Source organism: Sus scrofa, chromosome 14 (assembly GCF_000003025.6).
Source record: "Sus scrofa isolate TJ Tabasco breed Duroc chromosome 14, Sscrofa11.1, whole genome shotgun sequence".
Taxonomy (NCBI): domain Eukaryota; kingdom Metazoa; phylum Chordata; class Mammalia; order Artiodactyla; family Suidae; genus Sus; species Sus scrofa.
The window spans coordinates 53572109-53599190 of record NC_010456.5 but is presented as its reverse complement, the minus strand read 5'-3'; the positions used below and the strand labels follow the sequence as shown (position 1 = coordinate 53599190).

The window sequence follows — 27082 nt, the reverse complement described above, 5'->3', positions numbered from 1 at the left end:
TGCCTTCCAGTCTTCCAAGGGAAACTCCAGACAATTATGCAGCAGAAAAAAGCCATCTCTACCATGCTCTTGTCTAATTCCTGACCTGCAGTGATCTATAGAGTGAGAAGTGAAGTCCTTCATCATTTCTGCAATGATTAGAAATACTGCCTTTTTTATATATTAAATTCATTGATATAAATGGTTCTCTGCTTTGTTCTACTGCTATGTTTATCTATTCCAAACCATTTTCACAGCATTTACAGGTTGATAGCTTTAACATATGCTTTGGTATTTGCTGGACACATCAGGCTGTTTGTCATCTGACTTTGTGCTTTTTCTTTTGCTTGGAATGTTCTCTCTTCTCTCTTTCCAAGCCCTTACCTGACCCTCTCTCTGACCTTCCCATTGCAACCATTCACCCATCTAACCCCCAACTTCCTAAGCCCTCACTTCACCCTTGAGTCCCTGTATGTGGCCTCCTGCCTCTATCTTAATTACCCAAGTTTTTATTCTCTAGACTGTGAAGTTCTGCTTCTCAGTACCTCCCTCATACAGCACCTGTCATAGAAAGAGTATTTAAGAAAACATCATTGGGCAATGAATTTTACTTTTGCTTTCACGAATGAGTGTGACCCTCGTCCTTGCCAAGGAGAGTTCCAGACAGATGAGAAACCAAAACAATTTTAATCAACCTCCCATGATAAACTCCAAAGAGACCTTTGGGTAGAAAGTTAGAGTTTTTATCTTCTGTAGGACACAACATATAATAAATAATCAATACATTTTGCTATTTTTGCCTCTGTATATTTAAGAGCTGTGATATCTTACAGGGGTATATGGCATAAACAATAAGGAAATTTATTATCACATACAACTAGAAATCCAGAGAGAGGTTGATCAGGTGGCTCAAAGATATTAAGAGGAATCCCAATACTCCTCAATGTGTTTGCTCAGTCATCATAGCTGCTACTTCAAATGTAGGCACGAAGCAGATGGCTGCACCTATGCCAGATGTTACATCTGCACACAAAAATCTCAGGAGGAAGAAGAGGGTGTCCTATGTAGTTCTCTCTTAGGAGTGAGGAGGTTTTCCCAAGTTCCCTCAGCAGGAATTCTTCAGTCTCAGAGCCAAGATGTATTCACACATTCACTCTGCAAACTGCTACTAATAAGGAGGGGGAGTACTTTTAAACCAAAGAGCCTCCTCCTAGAGCTGGGGTGGGATCACCTTCACATAAGGACACAGGTGTGTGGGGTGGGGTGCCATTCTGTCAGGAAGGGGGGATAGGCGTGGGTCCTGGATAGTTCACTAATTTTGCTATTTTTTGGGTGCAGCTCGAAATTCTGCATGGCAAATAAGTATGTTTAAGAGAGGGCGATAACCATGGTAATGACAGTGATAATGTTAATATGAGCAGCTCTGCCACTTATGGTGTGCTGTTTTACAGGCACGGTGCTAAGCTCATTAAATCATCCTATTTAATGCTCATAACTCTTTTCTACATGTTAATGTCATTTGATTTTTCCGTCTTTCCAAAGCATACTCTGAAACTTCATGAGAAGAGTGGACTGTTAAAAGGGCTTTGAAAGAAGAAAGGAAGAGGAGGCTCCAGACAGAGCAGACTCCCTGAGTGACTGTTAGGCTGGACCCCAAAGGCCTGCAAGCCCTCCCCTTGCTTGTCTTCAAGACTGAAGAAAAAGCCTGACATTCGAGACACAGACATTACTGGTTTAATTGATCTGGGAGCTTACACGTCTGAAGCAAGGTCCTGGACGACACCCTACCATGTGCAGCATACAGTTGGCTGGACATGGCAGCAGGCTTTGCTCGGGTTGTGGGGAGAGGAGATTGCCAGTGATGGGGCAATTAACGTCAGATTGACTCATTAGCTACCAGGGAAACCAGCAGAGGGGCATGCCCCTCACCACCCTTTTGATAAGAACAATCACCAGCTATACACAGAAAGGTCAGTCATGTGTGTGTGGATGAAGCAGACAGATCAGGCAAGTGATGTACAAAGAGCAAGAATACAGACATCTTGAGTGGCCTGACCATATACTCCATCCTGGCATACCTTGCCACCTCGATCCACCTTTCTTCTGCTATATCTCTGGGGTCAGTTATGGGGGGGGGGCTGCAATCAGATGCCTCAAATACAACACAGAGAGCAGGAGCCAAAGAGTGTCAAGTGTAAGATACCTTGTATGCTGAGAATAGTCATTTGCCAGCATGTGGGCAAATTTTGGATCCAAGCGCTTACGAGGTCAAAGGAGTCAACAACAGCAGAGTCCTGTCCAGTTATAAGGAAGTTCAGGCCACCCCTGTTTTCATAAACCCAGGGCCACTTCCATGGGGAGGGGTAGGCTCTGGCTCTAAAAGAAACATTCTGATGGCCTAGCCAGGAGTCAGCAATCACAGTAATAGTCGGCCACTCATGTTATATTGGGTGCCATTAGGCATAGACCCATTATATCTTTCCAAACAAAAACAACAAAGAACAGTTAATCTCACTAGTTGGACTTGCATGTCTAGAAGCCAACCTATTCCACTCCAAATAGCATAAGGGGACTCATGGGTAGTCAGATGTACAATAACATTTACTGATGGGGGTCCTTCTGATGTATTGGCACACAGGACAGGAAATGGTGAGAGTCTTTCCCACTTATTGTCAGTCATGCCCACACAGTCACAGTAGCTGGGTCAATTTTTCGTGGAATTCCAGGGGATGGCATCTCACTATGGGTGCAGCAATTAGATTCATTTCACAGTGAGGATGTTGTTGCTGCCCAGTTCTCAATAGTTTCCCTTCACTCAGACTAGGAACAAAATATAAGACATCTAACAGACACAACTCAGTGGGGAGCATGACAATTAAGCAAAATACAGGCAGTCACCACATTCTGAGATAATACCACACTTGCCTGCGTTTTTGTCCTGGCCTGCAATACAGTTCAGAAAAATCAACTTTTCAATAATACAGGAATGTGTCTAAAATTGTGTCTATAATGGCTACCTTAGCTTTATCTTGTCTGGAACACAGCTACTCCAGTTTGACCGTTAAATGCATTCCCTTCCTCAATGGCCAAAGCAGATGTACAATGCATATCTGATAGGCCAAAAAATGGGTGCTCTGATCAGAAAAGTTAAACCATGTTTAAACCTTCTGACTTCCCCACACCTTAGTACTGCAGATTTTTTTCCATCACTTCCCTCTTTGATTGCAAATCTTTCAATAGAAAGCACCGACTATCAAAATATCCACCCCGTGATGCTGGGTTCTGGCTCCTATTGGGGTTCAGATCATGTTGCTTGGTGCTAGGCCTCCTTTATATAATCAGATATCATGACAGACTCAAATGTATATTAATGGGGAAATATTGTATAGGCCATATATTTTATCACTAATACTCAGTGAGGCAGGTTTGCTTGACTAGTGGAGGCATGAGATATGCCTCAGGTCATCTGGTGGCGGACAGGGTGAGGCTGCATTCAGGTTCAGATTAAGGAAAGAAGTTTAAGGACCACCTGTCTGCTGATTTGAATAAGCACTGCGACAGTCCTAGTTTGACCTTATAGGGTCAAACACTCTCTTACCAGATACAAAGGAGGAGTTACTACTGGAAAAAAGAGGAAGAGGCAGTCTTTTCCCACCCCCATTTCCCTTGGATTATAAAAGTGTAGCCCACCTCATCTTCAGGGCAGAGCCTCTTTGCCTGCCTGCTTGTATCTCTCACAAGCACCTTATCTTAATAAATCTATTTCTTGCCTATCACTTTCTATCTTGCTGAATTCCTTCTGCACTGAGACACAAAGAACCTGAACCTCAGTAAGTCCAGACACTGGGTGAGTGATCCTAATTTAAAAAACATCGTTCAAGTCCCAGTCTGAGTTTAGGTTAGGTTTGAGTTCCAGCACCTGGCTTCAAGTCCCAATCTGGGCTGTGGCTAGGTTCAAGCCATAAGTGCTGTCAGTTTCAGTATGATTTGTCCTTTCAAAAGTTCTTCTTATGAATCTTCCTGAAGAAGAACCACTTTTGCAAAAGCAAGAGACTATAACAAGTCTTAACAAGTCATCGTTAAAGACCTGGTTACAATGCAATTGAAAAGAAACTTGGTTACTGCTGTGACATACAATAAGTTAATTACTAAAATTATGACTGAGATCATTTACCAGGATATATCAGAATTTTAGGAGTTCCCTATAATTTCTAGAGTGTGTATTAATAACATTTACCCATAGACTATAATCTAAGAAGTTTTATCACCACTTAGTTGAAAATACTTTCCATGTAATTCAACATACTGAATAAGCATAGTTTAACATTCCTCTCTCTGAAGTGGAGATGAGGTAAGAGGTAGATTGGCCCCTGGGCTGAGAACAGCTGAGATTTGTTAGGCCAAGGAAATTGGGCCCTGCTTCTCTTTGACATGTCAAGGAGAAAATTAATGGCAGGAGCTGACCTCTGATGGAGTAGAGAGATAAAATGACCACTTCAATCTCTCCTGGGGTCAAGGAGACCTCCCCAATTACACATGGACAGTAAGACTTCTAGGGGTCAAAAAAGGAGGGGGTGCCAGGCCGTAGTAAGTCCTATTACCATCCCGGAACTCTTTGCTCTGGAATCCATCTTGGCCAAAAAAACGCACATACATATTTGGGAGGGCCCTGAGTCCAGTCAGGTGTGAGAAATAAAACAAGATAATTGACATTGGCCAAAGGAAAACAAAGACCGGAAGAACTGTCCTATGTAAGTGATTTAAATAACCTCACTGGTATGCTCCTCATCGAGGGGGACACATGCACCCACACTCCTCTTTTGGGTGTGCTTTACTGTCCTATTTGTCTTAAATAAACTGCTCCCACATGTTGTGCTGTGGTTCTATCATAAACTTCATACTTGTTTTCACCGTCTGCCTCCTTGGCACATTCTTGCTTTCAACAGGGGGCAAAAACCAGGACAATTCTGCTTTTAGCCTCTAGCCGGTCTAGGGGCTAGCATTCCTGGTTTTCACTCCAGCTTCCCAGGTTCAATTCCTGAGCAGAGAATTAAAATCTTTCTTCAAGCCCTCACTCTCTGCTGGTTCTCGGAGATCAGAGAGGCAAGATATATTTTGAGGTGTTCCAGGGACCCTTTAGAAAACCTCAACGTTAGCTAGAGGTCAACTGAACTTCATTTTGAATTTGATATTTGGGAAGTTCCTCAAAATTATCAAAAAATTTTAAAACACTTCAGAGTCAGAAGTCACTGTGAAACAATACTTACTCAGCCAGTGTTAATAACGACCTCATTGGCAAATGCAGGTCAATTAAACACAAAGAAACTCCCAAACTGTTACCAAAAACAATTCATATTTTAAGAAAACTTTGTCCTCTTAGAAAATTGTACCACTTTATCTTTAAAAATTGTTTTCTTAATTCAATTGTAGCCAATCCTGATCATGCACAAAACTGTTTTCCTCCTCCACAAACCTTCTACGACCTTCATTATTAATCCATTATTAATCTGACCCTCACTTTCGGTTCCATTCAGAAACAACCAGCTTCAGGATAGAACCACTTTTTTTCTCTTTAGCAAAATGCATTTTCACTCCTCACAACTTCCTTGCTTAAAACATACATCCTACTTTCCTTGCATACTGACATTTCCCTTATAATTCTTAACCTTAAAACCTTAATCTCTAGTGAAAACCAAGAAGCACATAATTGTGAACTATTTGTCATAGCACAACTTCCTGATTGGGAGACTTAAGCTCTTGTCTTCCTCTCCGAAGAAAGCAAAAGTAGATAAATTTAGACCCACCCAGCAATTAATGTTCCAACATCCCTTCAATGTTTAGTTCCTTAGTTTAAAGTTACCAAAATCTGAAAAGGCTATTACAGATAGACAATACAAAAACAGAATTATTCCCATATTTTTAAGACAACCTCTTTTTTTCCCCTTTACTCTTAGAGATCAAATAAGATTAAAGTTTCAGAGAACCCAGGTAAATATTTACATCTCAAAGGTACAAGGAAATAAATAGTAGTTCCCTCTACAGAGCCAGCTTAACCAATTACAAAAGGCTCACCTTGATTCAATAGCAAAGCCATTAGGGGCCATAGTTCTCCAGATCTCTGGGCAGCCCCTGTTCAACAAGGAAGCCACCCTCAGGCCCCACTACTAGCAGACAGCTACCCCAGGACTTTGCCTGCACCTTTGGGGATCACGCCTAGAATTTTTGGCCCCACACGTTAGTGAACGGCCACCCCAGGATTATACCCATAACTTTGAGGCTTCCTACATGAGTGGACAACTCCAGCAACACTTCATTCTGGCCCTTATTTCCCCACATCTCTACACTCATGGGAATTTCCTCAGTCTCCTGACTGCTCCCCAAATTTTGGGCTGTAGCCCACAGGCCTGCAAATCCTGTGCTTGCCCAGCTTCAAGACTGAAGAAAGGGCCCAGAGTCAGCAACAGAGATGAATGGGGGAGCTTACATGTCTGAAGCAAGATCCTGGATGACACCCCTCTGTGCCAAGCAGAAGGCGAGCAGGATGTGGCAGGCAGTAGCAGGCCTCTCTCCCTGGGAAAGAGGGGGGTGGAGATTACTAGTTATAGCAGCATCGACATCCGGTTGGCTTGTCAGTTACCAGGGAAACCAGTGAGGGGCTCAAGCCTCACCACCCCTTTGATAAGAACAGTTACCAGCTGGGGGAGTGAGGGGCACATGTGCAGGTATTTACTGATTTAGAAGGTCAGTCACTTGGGTGGGTGTAGGTGAAACAGGCACTAGTCCCACAGGGGATGCACAGAGAGCAAAAGCACAGCCACCTTGAGTGGCTTGACCATACAGTGATGTTCCCAGCAAGCGACATAACAGGGGCAGCTGAAGGTCCAGGGATCATGAAGGACAAGGAGCACGGTTAGGTGAAGGGGGTTACAGGGGAGCTAATTTAGGCACCATTCATTTGTGAGCTATTTATTGAAGGTCTTCTCTACAAACCATGCTCTCGGAGTTCCCTGGTGGCTTGGGGGTTGAAGATCTGGTGTTTTTACTGCTATGGCTTGGGTTGCTGCTGTGGAGTAGGCTTGATCCCTGGCCTGGGAACTTCCACATGCCTTGGGGGTTGCCAAACAAACAAACAAAAACAACTAAAAAAGCAAAAAAAAAAAAAAAAAACCATGGTCTTCTGCATACCATCAATCACAGGACTTGGAAACCTCTCTTTTTTAAGGTGTAGATAATGTTGCTGAAATCTCGGCTACCTCTGTACACTGAGGCCAAACAGAAACACAGAGACAGAGTTGGAGGAAATAGAAAAAGCAGTTTTAATTGCCAGGCAAGGAGGGGAACCAACAGGTTAGTGGCTCAAGGATTGTGCCCTCCTTGGAGGGGGTAGTGAGGAGTCTTAACAGTGTTTGAGGAGCAGGAGGTGATCAGCTCATGGACAATTTCCTGATTGGTGGGTGGTGAGGTGACTGGGAGTCAGTGTCATCAACCTTCTGGTTCCAACTGGTCTGGGGTCTGTATGTGGGCAGCACACAGTTGGCTTCCTCCACTAGTGGAGGCTTCAGTACCTGCAAAACAGCCCCAAGGACATGGCTCAGAATATTATCCATAGTCTTTGAAGAACTAACTAAACGCCTTTGACTTTGTTGAATGGCTGAATTATTATTACTGTTTTCTTTTTTCTCAGTATTTTTTCACTTCTCTGATTGAATTGGTTCTTTGACAAAAGTTTTTCTGTAGATAGAAAGGCAGGTGGAGGCCATGCATGGGGGTCCACTCTGGGAAGGCCTCCCAGGGTTCGGCCTGGCTATAATTATAATAGTGCCCATTTCATAGGTTATTGTGAACATTAAATAAAATAATCCAGGGAAATCCCTAACATGCCAGATCTCTGTCTGGCATGTTATATACACTAAAAATTGGTAAATAGTATTTTTATGCTTCCTAAACATTTATTTCTGGGGTTAAAATGCACAAATTCATCTTTTCCTTTCAATACCATCTGTTTCATAGAACATTTCACTTAGATAAGTTCACCAGGGTAGACTCATGATTAATTCTGCATCTCATTTTGTTTTTAATTTTACCCAGTGCATCATTAACATGAAATAAATATTTATTACAATCATAATATTTAATATTTACCACTGCTTTTGTGCTCTTTTCTACTTTCTCATTAATATATTCTGGTAAACTTTTTTTTAGCCACATCAGCAGCATATGGAAATTCTCTGGCCGGGGATTGAACCTGTGCTGCTGCAGAGATAACACTGGATCCTTACCCTGCTGTGCCACAGCAAGAACTCCTATTCTGGTGAAGTTTTTCATCAGACCTCAACTGGAAATTATTTTCATTGTGCCACCCTATTCTAGTTGTTAAAGGTTCCATATTTTAGCCAAAAGAAGATGGTTCCGGAGGTACCAGAGATTTTTAAATGGCTAAAATGATAAAGCAGGGACTCACAGTGTAGGCAGCGAGGTAAAATAAGGGAAAGGACTCATTCCCAGGAAACAGAGAACATTAAGTTGATTGGTCCCAAACCAAGGGCTCCAAGTCATCCCCGAGGCCACTCCAGTAGATTATATTAAGCTTGTCTGCATGGTAATTGCAAAAAGGGTTGACTCATCAAATTTAAATGTGACTTTGACTGAGGGCTTCACACCCCGCTGTCTTCATGAATGGACTCATTTCTGAGCGCTTGCTTTCCCATCATCTGTCCTGGTAGCTTCCTGGGAAACAGCAAATGCCAGAAAGAGCACGCTTGCAGGTATAACCCATTGGATGGGAAAAAGGAAGACAGTGTGCAAAGAATTATCAAGAGCACAGAGTCTGACCTAATGGCCTTGAGCAGAGGTACTGCACAAGTACATAAAACCATCATTGACCTTGGGCCCATCCTTCCACTTTCCCCAGGACTTACTTTGAGAGGCTCAGCAAAAAAGCCAACACACATACACTCAGTTCTTTTCCTTCCATGGTCAAATAAAAGTCATTCCTATACACAGAACACTTTGCTAATATCATGGAAGAAACAGGCAGAAGGTGCCGTTCTGCCCTCCAGGACTCTTGATGGGACTCCAGTTGCAGCCAAAAAAACCTGGCCTCGGCAAACTGGAAGCAGTTAAGTCTCAGAGACAGAGTTTTGGATGAAGCAGAAAGAACAGCTTTATTGCTTTGCCAGGCAAAGGAGGCCACAGCAGGCTAAGATCTCAAAACTGTGCCCTGCCTTGAGAAAGATAGCAAGGGTTTTTATAGGTTTAGCTTGAAAAAAAAAAAAAAAAAGGCTGTTGACAATAATTAGGGTGCCATCATTCTTCTCCCTCCATAGATCATTTGAAAGTTGTCAATGCTGGAGTCAGGTGGTCTGGTGATAGTTTCTGGTGGTCTTTGGGATTATCACACCTTGAACTTCTCTCTGCAGCGAAGATTGCTCACAAAAGAAGGGGGTGTTAGGGAGGGTTCCAATTACATAGAAAACACTAGATGCAATATAACTCTAGTAAACAAAAGCAATTTAGCAAGGAAGAGATCATTTGTGAAAAGTTGAACACTAGGTGCAATATAACTCTAGAAAGTAAACATTGCTGGTTTCAGAAGCAAGCAAGTAGCTCAGGCAAGGTTGCATTGGTCAGAGGCCAAGCATTGCCCCTGAAGCCTGAACAAGACTACTTTACCAGTGTTTTCCCCCAAATAGTTATGATGTTCCTCCAAATGTTACACATAGTGTTATTGCATGACCTGGAAATTCTACTTCAAGGTATCTGACCAAGAGAAAAATCTATGTCCACGCAAGAACTTGCACACCAATTCCTAATTGTGTTATTTGAACACCCAAAGGTGGAAACAACCCCAACACCCATCAGTAAATGGATGCACAAAGTGGAAAAATGGAAAGGAGGGAAAAGGACTGGAGTACAGACACAAGCAACAACATAAATGAACCTTGAAAACATTATGCTAAGAAAGAAGGTGGTTACAAAAGGCCATATATTGCAGGATTTCATTTATGTGACATGTTGCAGATCTATAGTGACAGACAATAGATTAGTGACTGTCCAGGGCTGGGGAAAGTTAGGAATCGGGAGTGATTTCTGATGGGGTTTCTTTGAGGAGGATAAAAAAAGTGGGCTAAACGAGTGTAGTGATGGTTGCATAATACTGAATATACTAAAACAAACCAACAAACCCTACTGAGTTGTGTACTTAATTTTTTTATTTTATTCTTTTGTCTTTTTGTCCTTTTTAGGGCCATACCCATGCATATGGAGGTTCCCAGGCTAGGGGTCTAATTGGAGCTGTTGCTGCCAGCCTACACCAGAGCCATAGCAATGCCAGATCTGAGCTGCATCTATGACCTGCACCACAACTCATAGCAACACCATGTCCTCAACCTACTGAACAAGGCCAGGGATCAAACCTGCAACCTCATGGTTCCTAGTCGGATTTGTTTCCGCTGTGCCACAATGGGAACTCCAATTTGTGCACTTTAAATGGGTGAATTGTATGGAATGTGAGTTATAATCTCAATAAAGGTGTTAAATTATGAGAGCCAATGTCTAGGTTTCTGAAAATAATGAAAATAGCTGCTGCTAGATTTCTAATTTCTCTTTGTGGCAGTTTTATTCCTTGGTTAAGTCCTTTTCCTCAAGGGGAGAAATGAATTTTGGGTGTTTTAAGAGGAAACCCGAAATCTGTGGGTTTTCTAATTATCAAAAGATAAAGACATGTAAGAGTTCCTGTCGCGGTGCAGTGGAAATGAATCTGACTAGGAACCATGAGGTTGCAGGTTTGATTCCTGACCTCGCTTAGTAGGTTAAGGATCCTGCATTGCCATGAGCTGTGGTGTAGGTTGCAGATGCGGCTCGGATCCCGCATTGCTGTGGCTGTGGCGTAGGCCAGTGGATACAGCTGAGATTTGACCCCTAGCCTGGGAACCTCCATATGCTGAGGGTGCAGCCCTAAAATGACAAAAAGACCAAAAACAAAACAAAAAGATAAAGACATGTAAGTTTGTGCAGGGGACAGTCTTAGTTATCATGAAGCTTTTTTCATTCCTATGAGCTACAGTGGGCTGCTGACAGAGGCAGACAATCTGCATGCCCTAAAAACATGCCTGGTCAGGAGCTCCTGTACTAGGGAATGAGTGTGTTCTGGTTAAAATCTGGTCATCTGTTCTCTGGGAATTTTCTAGGCTCCTGTTTCTGGTTAAATGGTGTCATAGTTAAATTGTGTGATTCATTCAGCAAATGTTCCCTGAGATTCTGGTTTGTGCCAGGCCCTTTGTCCCAGACAAGGACAAGAGATTTTTTTAGGATGAACATCTGATTTTGATGAGGTCAGAGTAGCACAACCAGCCAGAAAGCCACTGCCAGCAAGAACCAGACCTCCTCAGGCTCAGGGTTACTTCCTGGCTGTGCCTTGGCCCCCGTGAGGAATCTTGGTGGCCAGAGAACATGTGGGTCCCTCTCTGTAGGTGGGCGCTTCTCCCTCCCCCTGCTCTCCACTGCCCTCCACTCCCACGTCCCTAACATTTACCCCAAAGGATAATAAAGCCAACTGATTCTCAGGGTAGGAAGCAGATGCTTTATTTGAAAACTAACCTCTTGAAGGAATTCCCATTCTGGCTCAGTGGTAATGAAACCAACCTAGTATCCATGAGGATGCAGGTTTGATCAAGGACATGACCACAGAGAAATAAATCACTTTCCCCTACTCCCCCAAGTAGCCCAGTCAGGTGATGAGAATTGGCCAATCAAATGAAGGCTCATTTCATTTCAAGCAAAGCGCTTGGAAAGAGAGGGGGGTGGAGAGGAAAAGCCTTACTACACAGAGAGAGATCTGTGGTCATAAAATGAAGGAAAGGCTTCAATGAAGCCTTTAGCTTCCAGAAGGCAAACGTATGCTATGGTGTAAGACACAAAAGCACATCACCACTCACAGCATGAAAATTCTAAGCAAGGAATCAGAGAAGTCGAATTTCTAAGGGAGAGCTAGGAATCAGGACCAATGGAATGTGATTGAAGGAGATTAAGAATATCTTATGAGCCAAAAATTTATAGACACAATCATGTTTTAGGGCTGCACTCATGGCATATGGAAGTTCCCAGGCTAGGGGTCAAATTAGAGCTATAGCTGTTGCCCTGTGGGACAGCAATGGAGGATCCAAGCTGTGTCTGTGACCTGCACCATAGCTCAAAGCAATGCTGAATCCTTTACCCACTGAGCAAGGCCAGGGCTCAAACCCGAGACCTCATGTATACCAGTTGTGTTCGTTACTGCTGAGCCACAACGGGAATTCCTATAGACAGAACTTAGTCCTTATTTCAAAAGCAAGAAGGCTGAGGCTGTAGAGATGAAATGTTTCCCCAAAAGACATGCTCTTTCCTGGTCTGAATATTCTGGGTAAAGATGGAGGTAGCAGGGGCCTGACATTCTCTATTAAAAATAGGATTTTTCTTGAATGGCCACTGTAATACCATGTTCAACTTCTGGTTTCCTATTGTTTCCCAGACCATACAAGTTTCCTGTTGCTTGTGGAAATAGGGTCCTGTAATGTCAATACCTAATATAATGGGGAGTTTATTTCACTGAATGAGAAGATCCAATATGATGTTTCACTACATGGGGCTGATGTCAGGATGCTGTTTCCAGTCTCTTGCCAGCTGCTTTAGGTTTTCTTAGATTTGCCCTAAGAAAATTGTTTCCCCAGAAAGTGACAGAATGAAGGAAAGTTGACACTTCTTAGATCCCTCAGTGGTCCCTGCAGGTTGAGCTCGGTATAACCAAAGAGGAGGAGCTGATATTGGAGTAGAGCTGACATTCCCTCCCAACAACAGGTTTAAGGGATTTAGAGCAACTGGAACCCTTACAAAGCTAATGCAAGTGCAGAGACAGTAGAAATACTTGACAGTTGCTTATGTATTTAAACATACACTTGCTCCATGACTGAAAAATTCTACTCCTTGATACCAAGGTATGACATCTCCACAAATAAAATTCAAGGAATCTTTTTATTAAATCCAGTTTGCCTTAAAAACCACTCCCAATTGTGGTGGCTTATGACAATCACTTCTCAGTTTTGGTGAAACAGATATTAGAATGGCTCAGCTAGGTGGTTCTGGTACAGTCTCTCCTGAGGTTTTGGTTGGAGAATTACCTTCCAAGGATACTGATTCACACAGCTGTTGGTTGGAGGTATCAGTCTTTCTCCACAGAGCTTCTTCAGCATCCTTACTGTGGCATGAACCACTAAATTCTTCAGAGCTAATGATCCAAGGCAGAAACTGATGTTTTTATAACCTAGTGCCAGTAACACCATTATGTACACTGTATTTACTTTCTTTTTTTTTTTTTTTTTTTTTTTTTGCTGTACCCATTGCATGTGGAAGTTCTTGAGCCAGGGATCAAATCCACACCACAGCAGTGACAATGGCTTAACCCACTGGGATCCCACATGGGCTATTTTGATTCAAAATAGGAGATTGTATAAGGTGGTTGTACACAGGAATGAGGCTGGCTACTAGTGTTCCTAGTAGCTTTATTGCTCACCACCACAAGCTAGAAACAACTCAAACGCTCATCAACAATGTTGCTGAAGTGAATTATATAAAGTGACCTGGAAGTTGCCGAGTGAAGATGAATGGTGGGACCTTACTTAACCAGGCTTACTTTCAGAATCCTTCCTAGGAAGAAAGGTCATCCATAGAATTTGGCAAACAGTATCAGTTTCAATTTTAGTAGGGTTTTTACCTTGAGAAGTCACAGTAATTCACTAACCCCCTGTTTTTTTCTACTTGTAATTTCCGAGTTTATTACTTTTTTTTTTTCCTTTTTAGGGTCACACCTGTGGTATATGGAAGTTCCTGGGCTAGGGGTTGAATCGGAGCTGCAGCTGCTGGCCCAAGCCTCAGTCACAACAGCAATACCAGATCCAAGCTGCATCTGTGACCTATGTTGCAGCTTGCAGCCATGCCAGATCCTTAACCCACTGAGCAAAGCCAGGGCTCAAACCCACATCCTCGTGGCTACCAGTTGGGTTTGTAACCTTCTGAGCCACAATGGGAATTCTGTAGTAGTTCTTAGTATTTGTTGGTTCTGGCTCAGAACAGAACCTCTTCTGATCAAGCTACTTCCAATTTATCAAGGCATGATCAGATACCTCTTTTTAGGCATTGTCTTAGTTTTTGAAGCGTAATGCTTGGAATAGAAAGATCAGTGTCACCTGAGAAATGGTAGGAAAATGCAGGTTCATTAGCCTCAGGCCAGTCTACTTAATCATATTCTGTGGATGGGGCCATTAGTCCGTTTCCATCAGCCCTTTTATTCTGATGCATACTTAAGTTGGAGAACCAATGGTCTAGAAGATTTGGTACTAGCTCTAGCTCAGTTTAAGTGATCTTGTGCAAGAGTTTTGTTCTACATTCTCATGAGCTTGAAAGATCTGCTAAGTCTGAGATTTTAGTTCTTGTAGGTTCTGCTCAGGTCAACCAACTATGACGTTCTACTGAAATGATGTTCTAGGCAGAAGATAGAAGAAAAATAAAGGCATCATGTTTTCTTCTCAGGTTAAAAAAAAAATATATCAAGCTGGAAAAAGGAGATGCCAAACAGCAGATGAGCTAAAGAAATTATTTACCTTTCAAATGAGAAGCTGGGCTAGTGGTGTAATCTTGTTTTATTGGTTTTATTGACACATTTGGTCTGAGTAACTCATCTCCATTTCCTGAAGACCAGGTAGGACACTAACAAGGCTCCAATAATTAAGCTTCCCAAGAGGCCAGCCACCCACAGAGCATGGGAGTCTACAGGAGGCCCTGTGGGATGGAAAGGTAGGTTAGTAGGTTAATGGATGCTGAAACTAAATGATTCTACAACCTGATAAAGACTGCCAGTCTTTAGACCATTTCTTTTGAGGTTCACATTGACCAAATCAGTAAGGGCTAAGTAGGGGGTGAAGAAGTGGCTATAGTCTGGCCATTGGTTTAGATACAGGGCCTCAGGTATGTTTTCCACTCACTTGAGTATTTATGGAGCCTTTCTGAAGAGTCCCGAGTGGCTTGGAGTAGAATCATGGGACCCTTGCTAGAAATGCTAGCAGTGCCATTCTGAAAATGGATGTCAGAACTTCTTCTTCCTGTTGGGGAGAGGAATTTGAAATTTGTTAGAATTTGTTTATACATGTGGTATGAATGGCTAAGGAGTCTAAAATAGGACCAGGGTCCTTGGTTATGGACGTTTCTGCTCCATGCTTCAAGAAAACTTCAATGTGTTAGATACAAAGTCTCAGCCTTGGCCATTTGTGCTAACTTTTGCCTCATTTTTCAGACAAGTTATGACTTTGTACTATCCCTAAACTGTCATTCTTCCTCAACAGGCTCTTGAACCATAGCATCTTAATATTGAGACCTTATGAGAATAACTGGTAAGGAGTTCTTGTCATGGCTCAGTGGTAATAAACCCAACCAGCATCCATGAGGATGAGTGTTTGATCCCTGGCCTCAATCAGTGGGTTGAGGATCTGGCACTGCCATGAGTTGTGGTGTAGGTCGCAGACACGGATTAGATCTGGCATTGCTATGTCTGTGGCATAGTCTGGCAGCTGGGAAGACCCCCAGCCTGGGAACTTCCATATGCCAGTGGTGTGGACCTAAAACACAGACAGACACACACACACACACACACCCTCTGAACTTTCAAGTTTTCATTGTTTAGACATATATGTATCATTGTAATTGGATGGTGAGTATTTGGTCTGTTAAATGACAATTATTAGCAGTATTATGAGTGTTTATTTTCATTTTTGCCAAAAGGGACCTAACACCTTAGAGGTCATGAATCCCAATTCAGAGGCCAGATAAATGTTAGTGGGTCAGGAGAAAGGGCACAACCATGGAAGCACTGGGCCTGACCATGTAGAGCGATCCTATTCCACCTGTAGGTCTTTGGGCCATGCTGCCAGACCTGCCTTCAAGCAAGTATAGAAGTCTACATTTTATCTGGCTGGACCAGAAATGTTGTGATTACAGGCTGTGAACCAGTTTGACTCCTGGCTAAGTCCAAATTTATATGGTGAAAAGCTGAGGCTGAGCATTATTGAAGGATTTATGGCTTATATTTAGAAGTCCTGGAATTCTAAGAAACTTCTTAGACTTCTATTCTACTGACTCATAAAAGTACTTCAAGAGACCTTGTTAATAAGGGGACTCTTTAGTTTGATTCATTTGCCCACAGGATGAAGCTCAGTGCTGGGACTCCAGATTTACTCAACTCTGTTATCTGGTGTAGACAGCTTGTATACTCACGTCTGGCAGCAGGACAGGTTGTCACACAGATCGGTGCCCCTGCAGGCTTGCAGACCGATGCAGTGCAATGCAGATACACCTGCGAGCCAAAAGGATTGGAACACAGTGTAACACCCCGTAAGTCTTCAGACCTGATGAATCTTCCCTCCCCCTCCCCCCATCAGATGAGGTCGAGAAAGTTATTAGCCACAAGCTGGTCTCACAGAGGCACTAACATAGTAGGCTCTAGCAGACCCGATACTCAGGTCAAGGCCATCCCTGGGTGGCTCTGAGGCAGTGCCAACAGCCAGTATGAAGGGGCCACTTGACTGAGGAGTGGTACCGTGTGGAAACAATTGGGTTGAGGGGCATTAAAGTCCTGCTGAAGAGCAGAGGAGGCATCATACCGGTCCCTTGAGTGCCTGCTTTGCCACAGAGTCCACAAAACTGAAGGTGGAAACACTGAAACGCTGGTAGTGAGAAGGAAATAGCAGGTTTGAAGCTTTCTGGACAGGGATCAGTTTGGTCTGGTAGTTGTCTCCAGTGTAGGGGCATCTAAGCCAAGAGAGATAGGCAGCCATCAAGGTGGGCTCCTGGGAGGGACTTGGATCCAGGCACAGGAAGGAGCCACTTACCCATTGACTAGCATGGGCCACTGTGGCTGGAGCAGGGGGCTCATGCCGGGTGTGGCCCAGCACTGGTGCAGGTGCAGCCCGAGACTGGGGTCTGTTCGGTGACGGATAGAGACCTCCACATAGATGGGCTCCCGAAGCAATTTCACCACCGGGTAGTCACTAGCATTGTAGTAGGAGCCATAGCGTTCATCTGCAAAAGGCCAAGTCAAGTTGAAGCTGTGAGGAGCTAGGAATGTCAAGGTGGCTTGAGATAGACTATCACCCACATAAACATCTTATTAGCAAGGCAAGGCCCTTGAACCTAAATAACAGGACTTAGGCTATAGGCCAGATCCCCCACCCAAGAGGGCCTCACCTTTGGCAATCTGAAGCTCCAGAGTAAGAGGTCCAGGGTGGGTCTCCGGAAGCGGTGGTGGGAGAGTGAAAACCTGGATGTTAACTGGGAGAGCACTGCTACTTACAGAGTAGATACAACTGACTCGAAGCCTGCAGAAAAATAAGACATTAGCTACCATTTGGGACGGGCCATGTGTCACTTTTTCAGGCTTGAGGAAACGTGAAGTTCGTCAACACAGGGGTGTGGTCTGGCCTTGTAAGAACTCTCCTTGGGAGACCAATATGTAAATGAGAAGGTTTTATGTGTTTGATGTAAAGCCCATACAAGAAACAGAGGCGGTGTGGTGAGAAGCAGGTGCCTTCAGCGGAGGGGCAGTCAGGAAAGATGTTGGAGGTGATTGATATGAAGGATGATGAGAAGTAACCTAAGTGGAGGAAAGACAAAAATGGAGGCAGGACGAGTGTGAGGTCCATTGAAGACTCCACACAAGGATAACACAAAGGATGAGAGCATCAGAAACAGGCAGTTTCAGTAGCAGCAGTTTTATTCAGGGCCCTGTGAGTTACACTCATGATGTTACATCTAAGCTGTGGGAGACAAAGAGAAGGAAGATAAAGAGAAATTTTTAAGTATGCTTTAAGCATCTAAGGTTTTTAAAGGGATTCTTTTACACTATAGCTCAGACAATAGGGTAGGAGGAGGAAGAAGTCAGTGAGAAACAGGAAACCCAGTACGATGCGCCGGAAGTCCAGGTTAAGTTTGAGGCTTAGACCAAGTTGGTGGCAGCAATGCAGGGCTACTAGATTAAATAATGGGTGGTGAGCTTGGAGCACACCAGGGCAGTAGACAGTTTCTTCTCTCATGAGGAGATGTTCTTTTACCGTTTCATGTTTTATGCTAGAACTGCTTTGTGTAAGAAAGGAAGTCAGGTGTTCTGGTTAAGCAAGGTCAAGTTAAAGACCTTTACCTGAAGATGCTGTCTCGGGTAATAGAACCATGGCTCCAAGTCCTCACATCCCGAGCTGCTACCAGCTCATTTTCATATACCGCCTGGTTCCCAGTTACCTACAAGGACAGATAAAGATGTCTGATCACTCTCGCTAGCGAGATGCTACTGTACTCAGAACTTGTTTTGGTCCAGCACTCAGCAAGGTGCCATCACAGGCTGCTTTCTCACGTGAGTGGAGGCAAGAGGGGCTCAGCAGGGGTCACTTCACCATCTTTCAGGACAAAGGGACTGGAAGGGCTTTGAGTACTCAGATGAGGCAGCTAGAGACACTACTGACCCTCAGCTAACCTCACCATCACCCAGCCCAGTGTTTCAGGAGGAACCTGGTACTTGCTCTTTCACCACTTGGTAAAGAGTGCCAGCCCCTCGCTGGAGCAAGAGAGGGGATGACAGGCCCAGTGCCCAGGTGAGGTGCTGGCTTTCTCAGTGATGAAAACTTACTTCTGTGTTAGAGGCCATCCTATGGCCCCTGAGCTTCCCTCACAGCTAAGGTATTTCAGCTCTCCCCCAGTTGCCAGCATCCCTGCTCAGCTTCTAGAGTTGGGAACACAGCCCAGGGTCAGTGCTTCTTACCCGTTTTGCAGTCCCACAGGAACTAAATGGAAACCGGAAGAGGACAAAAGTGTGTGTTTCCATCACAGGTTTACATTCACTGTCATTTCTGAAGGCCAGGTGCACAGAATCCCAGAGCAGTGGAGGTGAGGTCACATTGCGAGACACAGCGATGGAGAAGTGGCCATCTTGGGTACAGCGTGAGGTCACTGAAACATCAGAGCAGACATGTCAAAGGCAGGGCACCTCTTGTTACTGAGCCAGCCAGCCCAATCTAGTGATTTAGGATTTAATTTTCTAACCTCCCCTCCCACTTCTAGAGAGGCTGGTGTTCCCAGCTAGTGACCCTGATATAAGATTTGCTGTCTAGAGCTTGAGTGAGGCTCTGGATGAGCACGTGGGTTTGAATCTCTCCTCCACCACTCACTGTGTGGCCTTGCAGTATTTAACCTCCTTGCATCATTTGTCATCTATAGAAGCAAAGAGCAGCGCCTGCTTTGTTTTTACTCAGCTAGGATTCAGAGCCTAGGTTTGAGTGTGGCATCAAGGTGTTTGATGAGGGTCATATTTTTTTTACATGAAAAAAATATGGAGCATCATTTGGGGACCAATAGTCATCTTTTGACATAAAGCTCTCTAGATAGACCACTATCAGCCCCCAGAATAGCTTTTCCTTGGGAATTGGTTTAAGTTACTGTCAATTAGCATCTTGCACATAGACTTAGCTTCCTGAGTTCACTGCCTATTACTTGCTTTCTTTTAGATTCTAGGAGAGCAGACAATGGGAGGCTGGAGAAAGTTCTGTCACTCAGGGTCAAGTGTCTCAGGATGTGTTTCTTATATATCAACCTCTGTTCTTGTTCTCTATTTGCCTTCTGGCTGGGGTTGGGGGGAGATAGTCCTCCTCTGGGCTTCCTTGCCGATAACTGGCACTTTTCTTCAGCTGCTTTCAAAGGTAGAGCCACTCACCTGTGTTTCCATAGTAACAAGAAGGGACCTCTTCCGAGTTGTAGCAGCAGCCAAGCTGCTTGCATTCTCCTTGAGTGATGGGTGGAGGAGCACATGGCAATCGGTCCCACACTGGGACAGCATCACAAAGGCCAATGGTTGGAACATCAAGAGCTAGATTTTTAAGAGGAGAGTAACTCAAGCTAGGTAATAAAGTTTGATCTTTTCAAGGAGACCATTCATTACAGAGCATCAACTTTAAATTCCCATAGACATCTAGATGACTGGAATTAATATTTACATACCTAGAGATTAAATCAGAAAGTTCAGTAAATACTAAGTCACCTCATATGAGTCCCCTTTGGAAAAAGGAAATACCAACAAGATTGGTAGAAGCAGCCAGAGTCTTTACTCTTTTATTCAAGTAAGAAATCTTCCTTCTGGGGTTACCCTTGTGGCTCAGCGGTAATGAACCTGACCAATATCCATGAGGATGCAGGTTAGATCCCTGGGTTAAGGATCCCACATTGCTGTGAGCTCTGGTGTACGCCACCAACTATAGGTCTGATTTGACCCCTGGCCTGGGAACTTCCCATATACAGTGAGTGTGGCCCTAAAAAAAGACATTTAAAAAAAAAATTCTTTCTGTTCTTTAAAAGTTATCTGGACAGCACTCTGAAATCCAGTTCTGGTTCGGTAGGCCTGGGGCACACCCTAGCATTCTGTACCTTAGTACCACCGCTCTGGGCCATGGAGTTATTTAACAGGACAGGTGAGAAGAATTCCCAGTTCAATTCTAATGACTGAGGCAGGGCTCTTGGAAGCAAGACAAGGTTTGCAGGAATTGAGTAGGCATGTTTCCTATTGATCCCCAATTAAGTCAGCAGTAGCCCGCAGCTAAAGAGGCTGAGCCCTGTTCTCAGTGCAGTTGGCTTCTGCAAAGCATTTGCCGAGTCTCCCTTCCAGGGGAAGGAACTGGATCCAGGGATAACTCGTGTTTGAAGCCCAGCTGTGCCACCCACCACTGAGGGGCCAAAAGTAGTGCCTGCAGTGCTGGGCTAGAAGTAAGGGGGTCACACGTGAAGCCCTCCAGTATTTAGGCACTAGGTAATCCTCAGGTGGTGCTTATCCTAAGGTCACCCCTGGAGGGGAAAGCCGGAAGACTGTTCTCCATGGGGCTGGTGTCTTTGCACAGAGCCAGCAGTAGGGGACCAAGGACACCTTCCAAGAAGATTCACACCACCTTGGAGTTCCTAGCCTTTACCTAGGAAATCCACAGGGCACTTAAACAGTTTCGTCTCTGTGACTGTTCTGTGTCCACCTGCATCTGCTTCTTCAAGTCCAATGGGCATGAGGTAGTGAGAGTCCTGGAGAGACAAGCCCGGAGTCAGCCTGGGTGGTGGCCCCGGCATCCCAGTGTCCCCAACGGCAGGGGCATACTCACCCACTCAGTCACATAGCAGCCTCTGTAGGATGCTTCCACTCCCATGGAGCTGCCTGGGCCCTTGTGGACCCACGTGCCACAGCCAGAGTCATTCTGCAGCTTGTGCAGCCGCCCGCGCCTGTCTGGGTGGTGGGGAGGGGGGAAAACAGAGTCAGCCACCACGGCCACTGGTGCTGGGAAAGGACAGCCAGCTCTGCCCTGGGCCCCAAGGGGCAGCTGTCATGAAACGACAGGACCAAACAAGGAATCAGATTCAGAAGTGAAGTGATTTCTTTGTTGTTGTTTTGGGGTTTTATTTTATTTTTTTGCTTTTTAGGGCCAAACCTGTGGCATGTGGAGGTTCCCAGGCTAGGGGTCAAATTAGAGCCACAACTACTGGTCTATACCACAGCCACAGCCACAGCCACATGGGATCTAGCCACATCTGCGACCTACACCACAGCTCACAGCAATGCTGGGTCCTTAACCCACTGAGTGAGGCCAGGGATGGAACCCATATCCTCATGGATGCTAGGGTTCCTTATGGCTGAGCCACTATGGGAATTCCCCCAAAATGGCATTTCTGAAGATTCATCTTCTAGAGGAAGGCTGCTGAGTTCAGCCAAAGGAAGGAAGCATGAAGAAGGAAGACAGTTTGAGACCGGAAAGGAGACGGTCACACTCACCCCAAACCACCAGTGCAGGAGGAGTTGCTGTGTCCTGGCTGAGAAGATTTATGGAGAAATGAAAGCTGCTTGGCCCACAGTAGAGGCCACCAAGGTCATCTGCTGCTTTGGGCTGAGACTGGCCTGGCAGAGCAAGACACAGCGGAAAGCAGAGCCAGATGGACGGCCGCAACCACATAGCGCCTGCGGAGAACAGGATACTTCCACTCCCAAAAACCAGAGCTCCCCGTGCCCTGGGGAGGGTTTTATATGCAGAGTGAAAGCTGGTTTCAGGTGCATGCCTTATAACAGGCAGGTGGACCTCCTTTGGAAATGGGGAGTCTCCCATCTTCATTCACTTTAGGCCCCATATCATAGCTGCTTCCCTTTAAACCCCATCAGGTGGTCCTTAGAGCCCAGGAACAATGTGGTGCCTATTAGCTAGAAGAGTCTTCCTCGAGATTGCGGAGTGGAGCCCGTATTTTACTGGCTTATTGACTCTCCGAGAAGCTTGCCTGTTTGGGTGTAAATCCTAGCTCTGCCTCTTACGAGTTGTATGAACTGGGTAAATCACTACCTTTTGGAATCTCAGTTTCCTCATCTGTAAAGTGGAGATGTCTCCTGGCAGGAGTGTTCTTGAGCCTGGCTTGAAACCCCAGAAAAATTTAAACTTGATTTCTGAGAAAAGCTGACTTAGAATCTTTCCCTGTTTTTGTACCCCTGAAACTAACACAACATTGTAAATCAATTATATTTCAATAATTTTTTAAGGAGCCTTTCCCTGGTCCTAAGAGAGAATTCTACCATAGGAGTTTCTTCTTGACAAATTCCAAAGCTTTTCTTTTCCTTAGTTATCCTCTTGGGCTCCCCTTCAGGAATTAGGTAAAAATTCGGATAACGACATGAATTCCCCAAGCTAATTCTGCATCTTATGGATATTTAAAAATCTTTTCCACTCACCAAGGTTTCTGCCATATTTTCATAAATATGCTGGGGATTCTTATTTGCATTGTTCTACTAATAAGCTATGAATCATGTGTCTTGGCCACTGTTTAGGTCATAGGGCCAAGTGACAGGGCATTATAAGAGATTTAGGAATGATGGGTAAATTCCTCACTGGTGACATGAAAGCATAAAAACTGGCTTCCATGGTGTTCTACCAGTGTCCCCAAATCATCCTTGGATTGTATTTAGCCTGTTAAAAATTTTTCCCAAGTTGACTAAGACTCTTCATCAAAGCATTGAAAAGGTATAGCCAGGTATCTCTAAATCACAACTAATACAAGAGAACAAATAGGCAGGTGTCTTCTCAGGAAACTGTACAACTCACTTAACCACATAGTGACAGATTTCATGGAGGAATGCTGGACTCTGTTCTCAGGGATGGGGTGTGGCTTCACGACATCTCCACCTGGATTGGGTTTGACCGCTAACCCATCACATCCTATTCACTTGCTCACAAGGCTTACCAGGACTTGGATTTGAATGGCCATTTATTTATTCAGTGTTTCTACTAGAAGCACTTGAGGGCAAGGACTATGTTTTATTTTTCATTGCATCCTGAAGGCCTTAGAGGGTGTATACCCCATGTTCACTGAACAAAGAATAAATCAAAAGATGTGCCTTCAGAGTTCCTGGTTGTGGCTAAGTGGTAAAAAACCTGACTGATATCCATGAAGATGTGGGTTTGATCCCTGGCCCTTCTCAGTGGGTTAAGGATCCAGCAGCTGAAGCCCCAGTTTGACCCCTAGCCTAGGAACCTCCATAGGCCTCAGGTGTGGCCCTAAAAAGACCAAAAAAAAGAAAGAGATATGCTTTCATTAGTGGCCATGTCCTAAGGCTGACCACCTCCCCTTGAAAATGTGGTTTCCAAATCTCACTGTTACAGATTCGTTTCCTTCATAAGCTCAAACTCATAACCTTCAGGTATTTTTCCTTCAAGTCATTGTACATGTGACTGCAAGTATAAGAATGATGAGGAATACAACAAACTAGTAAATAAAACAAGAAAGAAGCAGACTCAGATCTAGAGAACTAGTGGTGACCAGTGCGGGGGAGAAGAGGACAAAAGGGTTATGGGATTATATGAAATCATCTGTGTGAAACTTTTGAAAATTGTAAAGCCCTATAGAATTTAAATAATGTCTCATTCAATTAAAAAAAAATGAGAACTTGAACTGTGCAAGATATCTCAGGAACTAAATGGCTAGTCTCCCCACTGGACTTATGAATGCTCTCCCTAAAGTAGTGAAAATCAAGGAGTTACCTATTTTGGTAAAATTTGGAGGCAAGACAGAGTGGCAGTTATATGGATTCGGGCAATGGTGGATCTGGATACCAATTCTGAGTCTTTACTAACTCAGTGACCTCTGTCAATGAGTTACAACTTTTACATCTGTAAGGCGGGATGTCCCTCTCAAAAGCAACTCTGCCCTTTGAATTTGGAAGGGCAGATGCTGTACCTAGTGTTTTCTTATGTTAGAACCATCTGATTGTTTAAAAATAATTTCAGGAGTTCCCGTCGTGGCTCAGTGGTTAACGAACCCAACTAGCATCCATGAGGACTTGGGTTCTATCCCTGGCCTCGCTCAGTGGGTTAAGGATCCAGGATTGCCATAAGCTGTGGTATAGGTCTTAGATGTGGCTCGGATCCCACGCTGCTGTGGCTGTGGTATAGGCTTATGGCTACAGCTCCAGTCGGACCCCTAGCCTGGCAACCTCCATGTGCTGAGGGTATGGCTCTAAAAAGACAAAAAGACCAAAAAAATAAATAAATAAAAAATCTAAGGGATTACGGATAGAATACAAATCACCATAAATTGTAGAGATGTATCAAAAGCCCTGTAAACCCTGTAGTGTTTATTTGATCCACATTTTATAGGCCTACTATTTAAGGATCTACTATGTGTCACCTAGCAAAAGCCTGGAATTACACCCCTGAATTTCCAGGGTCTCCAGCTTGTAGGCAGCAGATCATGGGGCTTCTCAGCCTTTGTAAATGTGAGAAAATTCCTTATAATAAATATTTATCAACATATCTCTACCCCCTACTTGTTCTATTTCTCTGGAGAACCCTAACACACATCCACTCCTCATTCACTGGTCTGAACCCTGAGGGTCCCTGGAAGTTGAGCGCCTGTGTCACTGGGTGGAGACAAAGTCTGATTTCCCAAAACCCTGTTTGGTCCAGGCATCTTTCTTGAATCACGTTTGAACATTTCAATTTAAACTAAAGAACAAGGGCATAGCTATGTCAAGTTTACCGAAGTGCCCTTTATTGGAAATGGGTACACACAGTGATTTTTTTAGAGATGGGTTGTGTTTTGATGGATACAGAGTTGTTCCTGTGTTCTGGTCATTGGATACATGTGCCCTGGGACCTGGCCTGGACAGATTTCCTTGCTGTGATTAGAGTGTGCCCACCTGCCTGGAGGGTGGGGCATCAGATAAACAAAGCCCCAGGAAACCCTCATCGAGTGTGATAAAGCAGTAATCAAATTAGCCCTCAGATATAGAGGACCAATTAGACCATTGTGCGTGCTAATCAGTAATTAGGGGGCACCCAGCTGTTCTTGGCAGGTGGTGGAAATTAGGACACCTCTTCTGAAGGAAGACATCACACACAGTGTACTGAACATGGTTTCCCTTCCCAACAGGCAAGAGTCAAGTGTGAGTCTGTCTTGTGAGTGGTGAGTTCCATGCCCTGATCTCTTCTATCAACTTCCTCCCTCCGTCCTGAGCCAGGCAACCCTCTTCCCTGGCCTCCTAGTCCCAACTCTGCTCTGATTTTGTCTTGCCTCTCCTGCTCCACCTCTCCTCTGTCACCAGGACCACCACTGGCAGGGGAAATCGTCCTTTTTTGCAGGCAGGAGGGGACCCAGCTGAATGGCATTTAGGACTTGGAGAGGAACAGCAATGCACGGGCTACCTCTGTCTTCAAGTGGAAGAATAGTTAAGTAAGTAGTTAAGTAATTGAATAAGAGGTAGGGGAGTAAATTGCTAAAGAAAGGAAAAGAACTGAAAGGAAGTATTTTGGGATGGGGACTCACAGGTGAAGTCCATGTGAGTTTTCTGGCAGTGTCTATTGACATGCATGCCCCCTCCTTAATTATGCTCAATGGGTTAAGCATAGGAGGCCGGTCATATTGGATTGGGGCTACATTCATTTTAACTCCATTATCCCCATGAACAGCCCATTTCCAAATAAAGTCACATTCTTATGTGATAGCAGATAGGTTAGGAGGTCCCCAGAGAGAACCAGGCACAGCTTTCTTGATACCTATTGTCAAGCCATTTTGTGATCTAAGCCTGGCCACAATGCTTGCCCTTGAACAGGTCTCGGTAATCTCTGGTTAAGGGAACAAAGGAACAGAGAAGAGGCAGTGAAACAATAATGCCATAATGCAGCAGAGTCCTATTCCTCCTCAAGGGATGTACATAATAATATATCTAATATAGCTTTGAGTCCCCCGGGACGAAGGCCCCCACCCAGGTGGGCAATGGAATGATGATGTTCAACTTCTTGACTTCATTCAAGTAAAGCTTGAACTCTGTTGACCTTTGCCCCAATTCTATCCTGAATTCTTTTCTGTTCAAGCCCCTTCATGAATTATGCATATAACCTTAGCTAAAACTTCCCCGTGTTTGCTGTTGGGGTGACACTGCTTTGGGAGGGATGCTCAGTGTTCTTCTTGCTGCAAGTTGTGAACTGAGGTTTAGCACTTGCCATCAGCCTCTACATGGAGTAAAACATGAGCCACTGCAGCTGCCAGCCCACAGCACCCCCTGAGTGGAACTCAGGGTGGAGACCAGGAGTGAGGGACTCTGTGCTCTGGGAAAACTGGAAGAACAGGTCTTTAAACAGATACTTTTAGAAGATTTTATGAATCTAAATCTTGCATCACCTCATATATAGACAAACATGAAAATCTATCAATGATAACTAATGACTGTGACTAGTAGAAACCTCATGAGACCAGCAGCAAACTTCTGTAAAATGTATGCATGGCTGCATGCACCTCCCCCTTCAACTTTCTGACTTATATCTTGATACTTCCCCCCTTTCCTCTTCAGACAGCTCTGAAATACTGCCTCCTGGGCTGTAGTTAGTGGACAAAACAAAATATGTCATGGTCATCTGTGACAACAGCTGCTCCCAAGGGTGGGTCAGTGAGCCCTGAGGGAACTCAAAAAAGCCTATAAAAGCAGTGATTCCAGTAAGCCCAGACCTTTATTGTCTTCCCATAGAAACGGTTT

General features: G+C 44.3%; 1 protein-coding gene and 1 long non-coding RNA gene across 2 annotated transcripts in view; both read right to left on the bottom strand.

Annotated features, from left to right (window-relative positions):
- LOC110256642 overlaps positions 1–6596 on the bottom strand; it is a 60314-nt gene extending 53718 nt beyond the window's left edge. Inside the window, exon 1 of the long non-coding RNA XR_002338429.1 lies at positions 6464–6596. This is a non-coding gene — a long non-coding RNA (uncharacterized LOC110256642). The remainder of the gene's footprint in view (positions 1–6463) is intronic.
- ZP4 (zona pellucida glycoprotein 4) lies at positions 14647–22053 on the bottom strand (the record flags this gene model as incomplete). Its single annotated transcript, NM_214045.1, is given in 12 exon segments — positions 14647–14790; positions 14994–15110; positions 16279–16357; positions 16665–16812; positions 16893–17082; positions 17248–17378; positions 18197–18294; positions 18812–18999; positions 19760–19912; positions 21003–21105; positions 21183–21304; positions 21848–22053. Coding segments are annotated over 12 exon segments (1611 nt in total). The 5' UTR covers positions 22026–22053.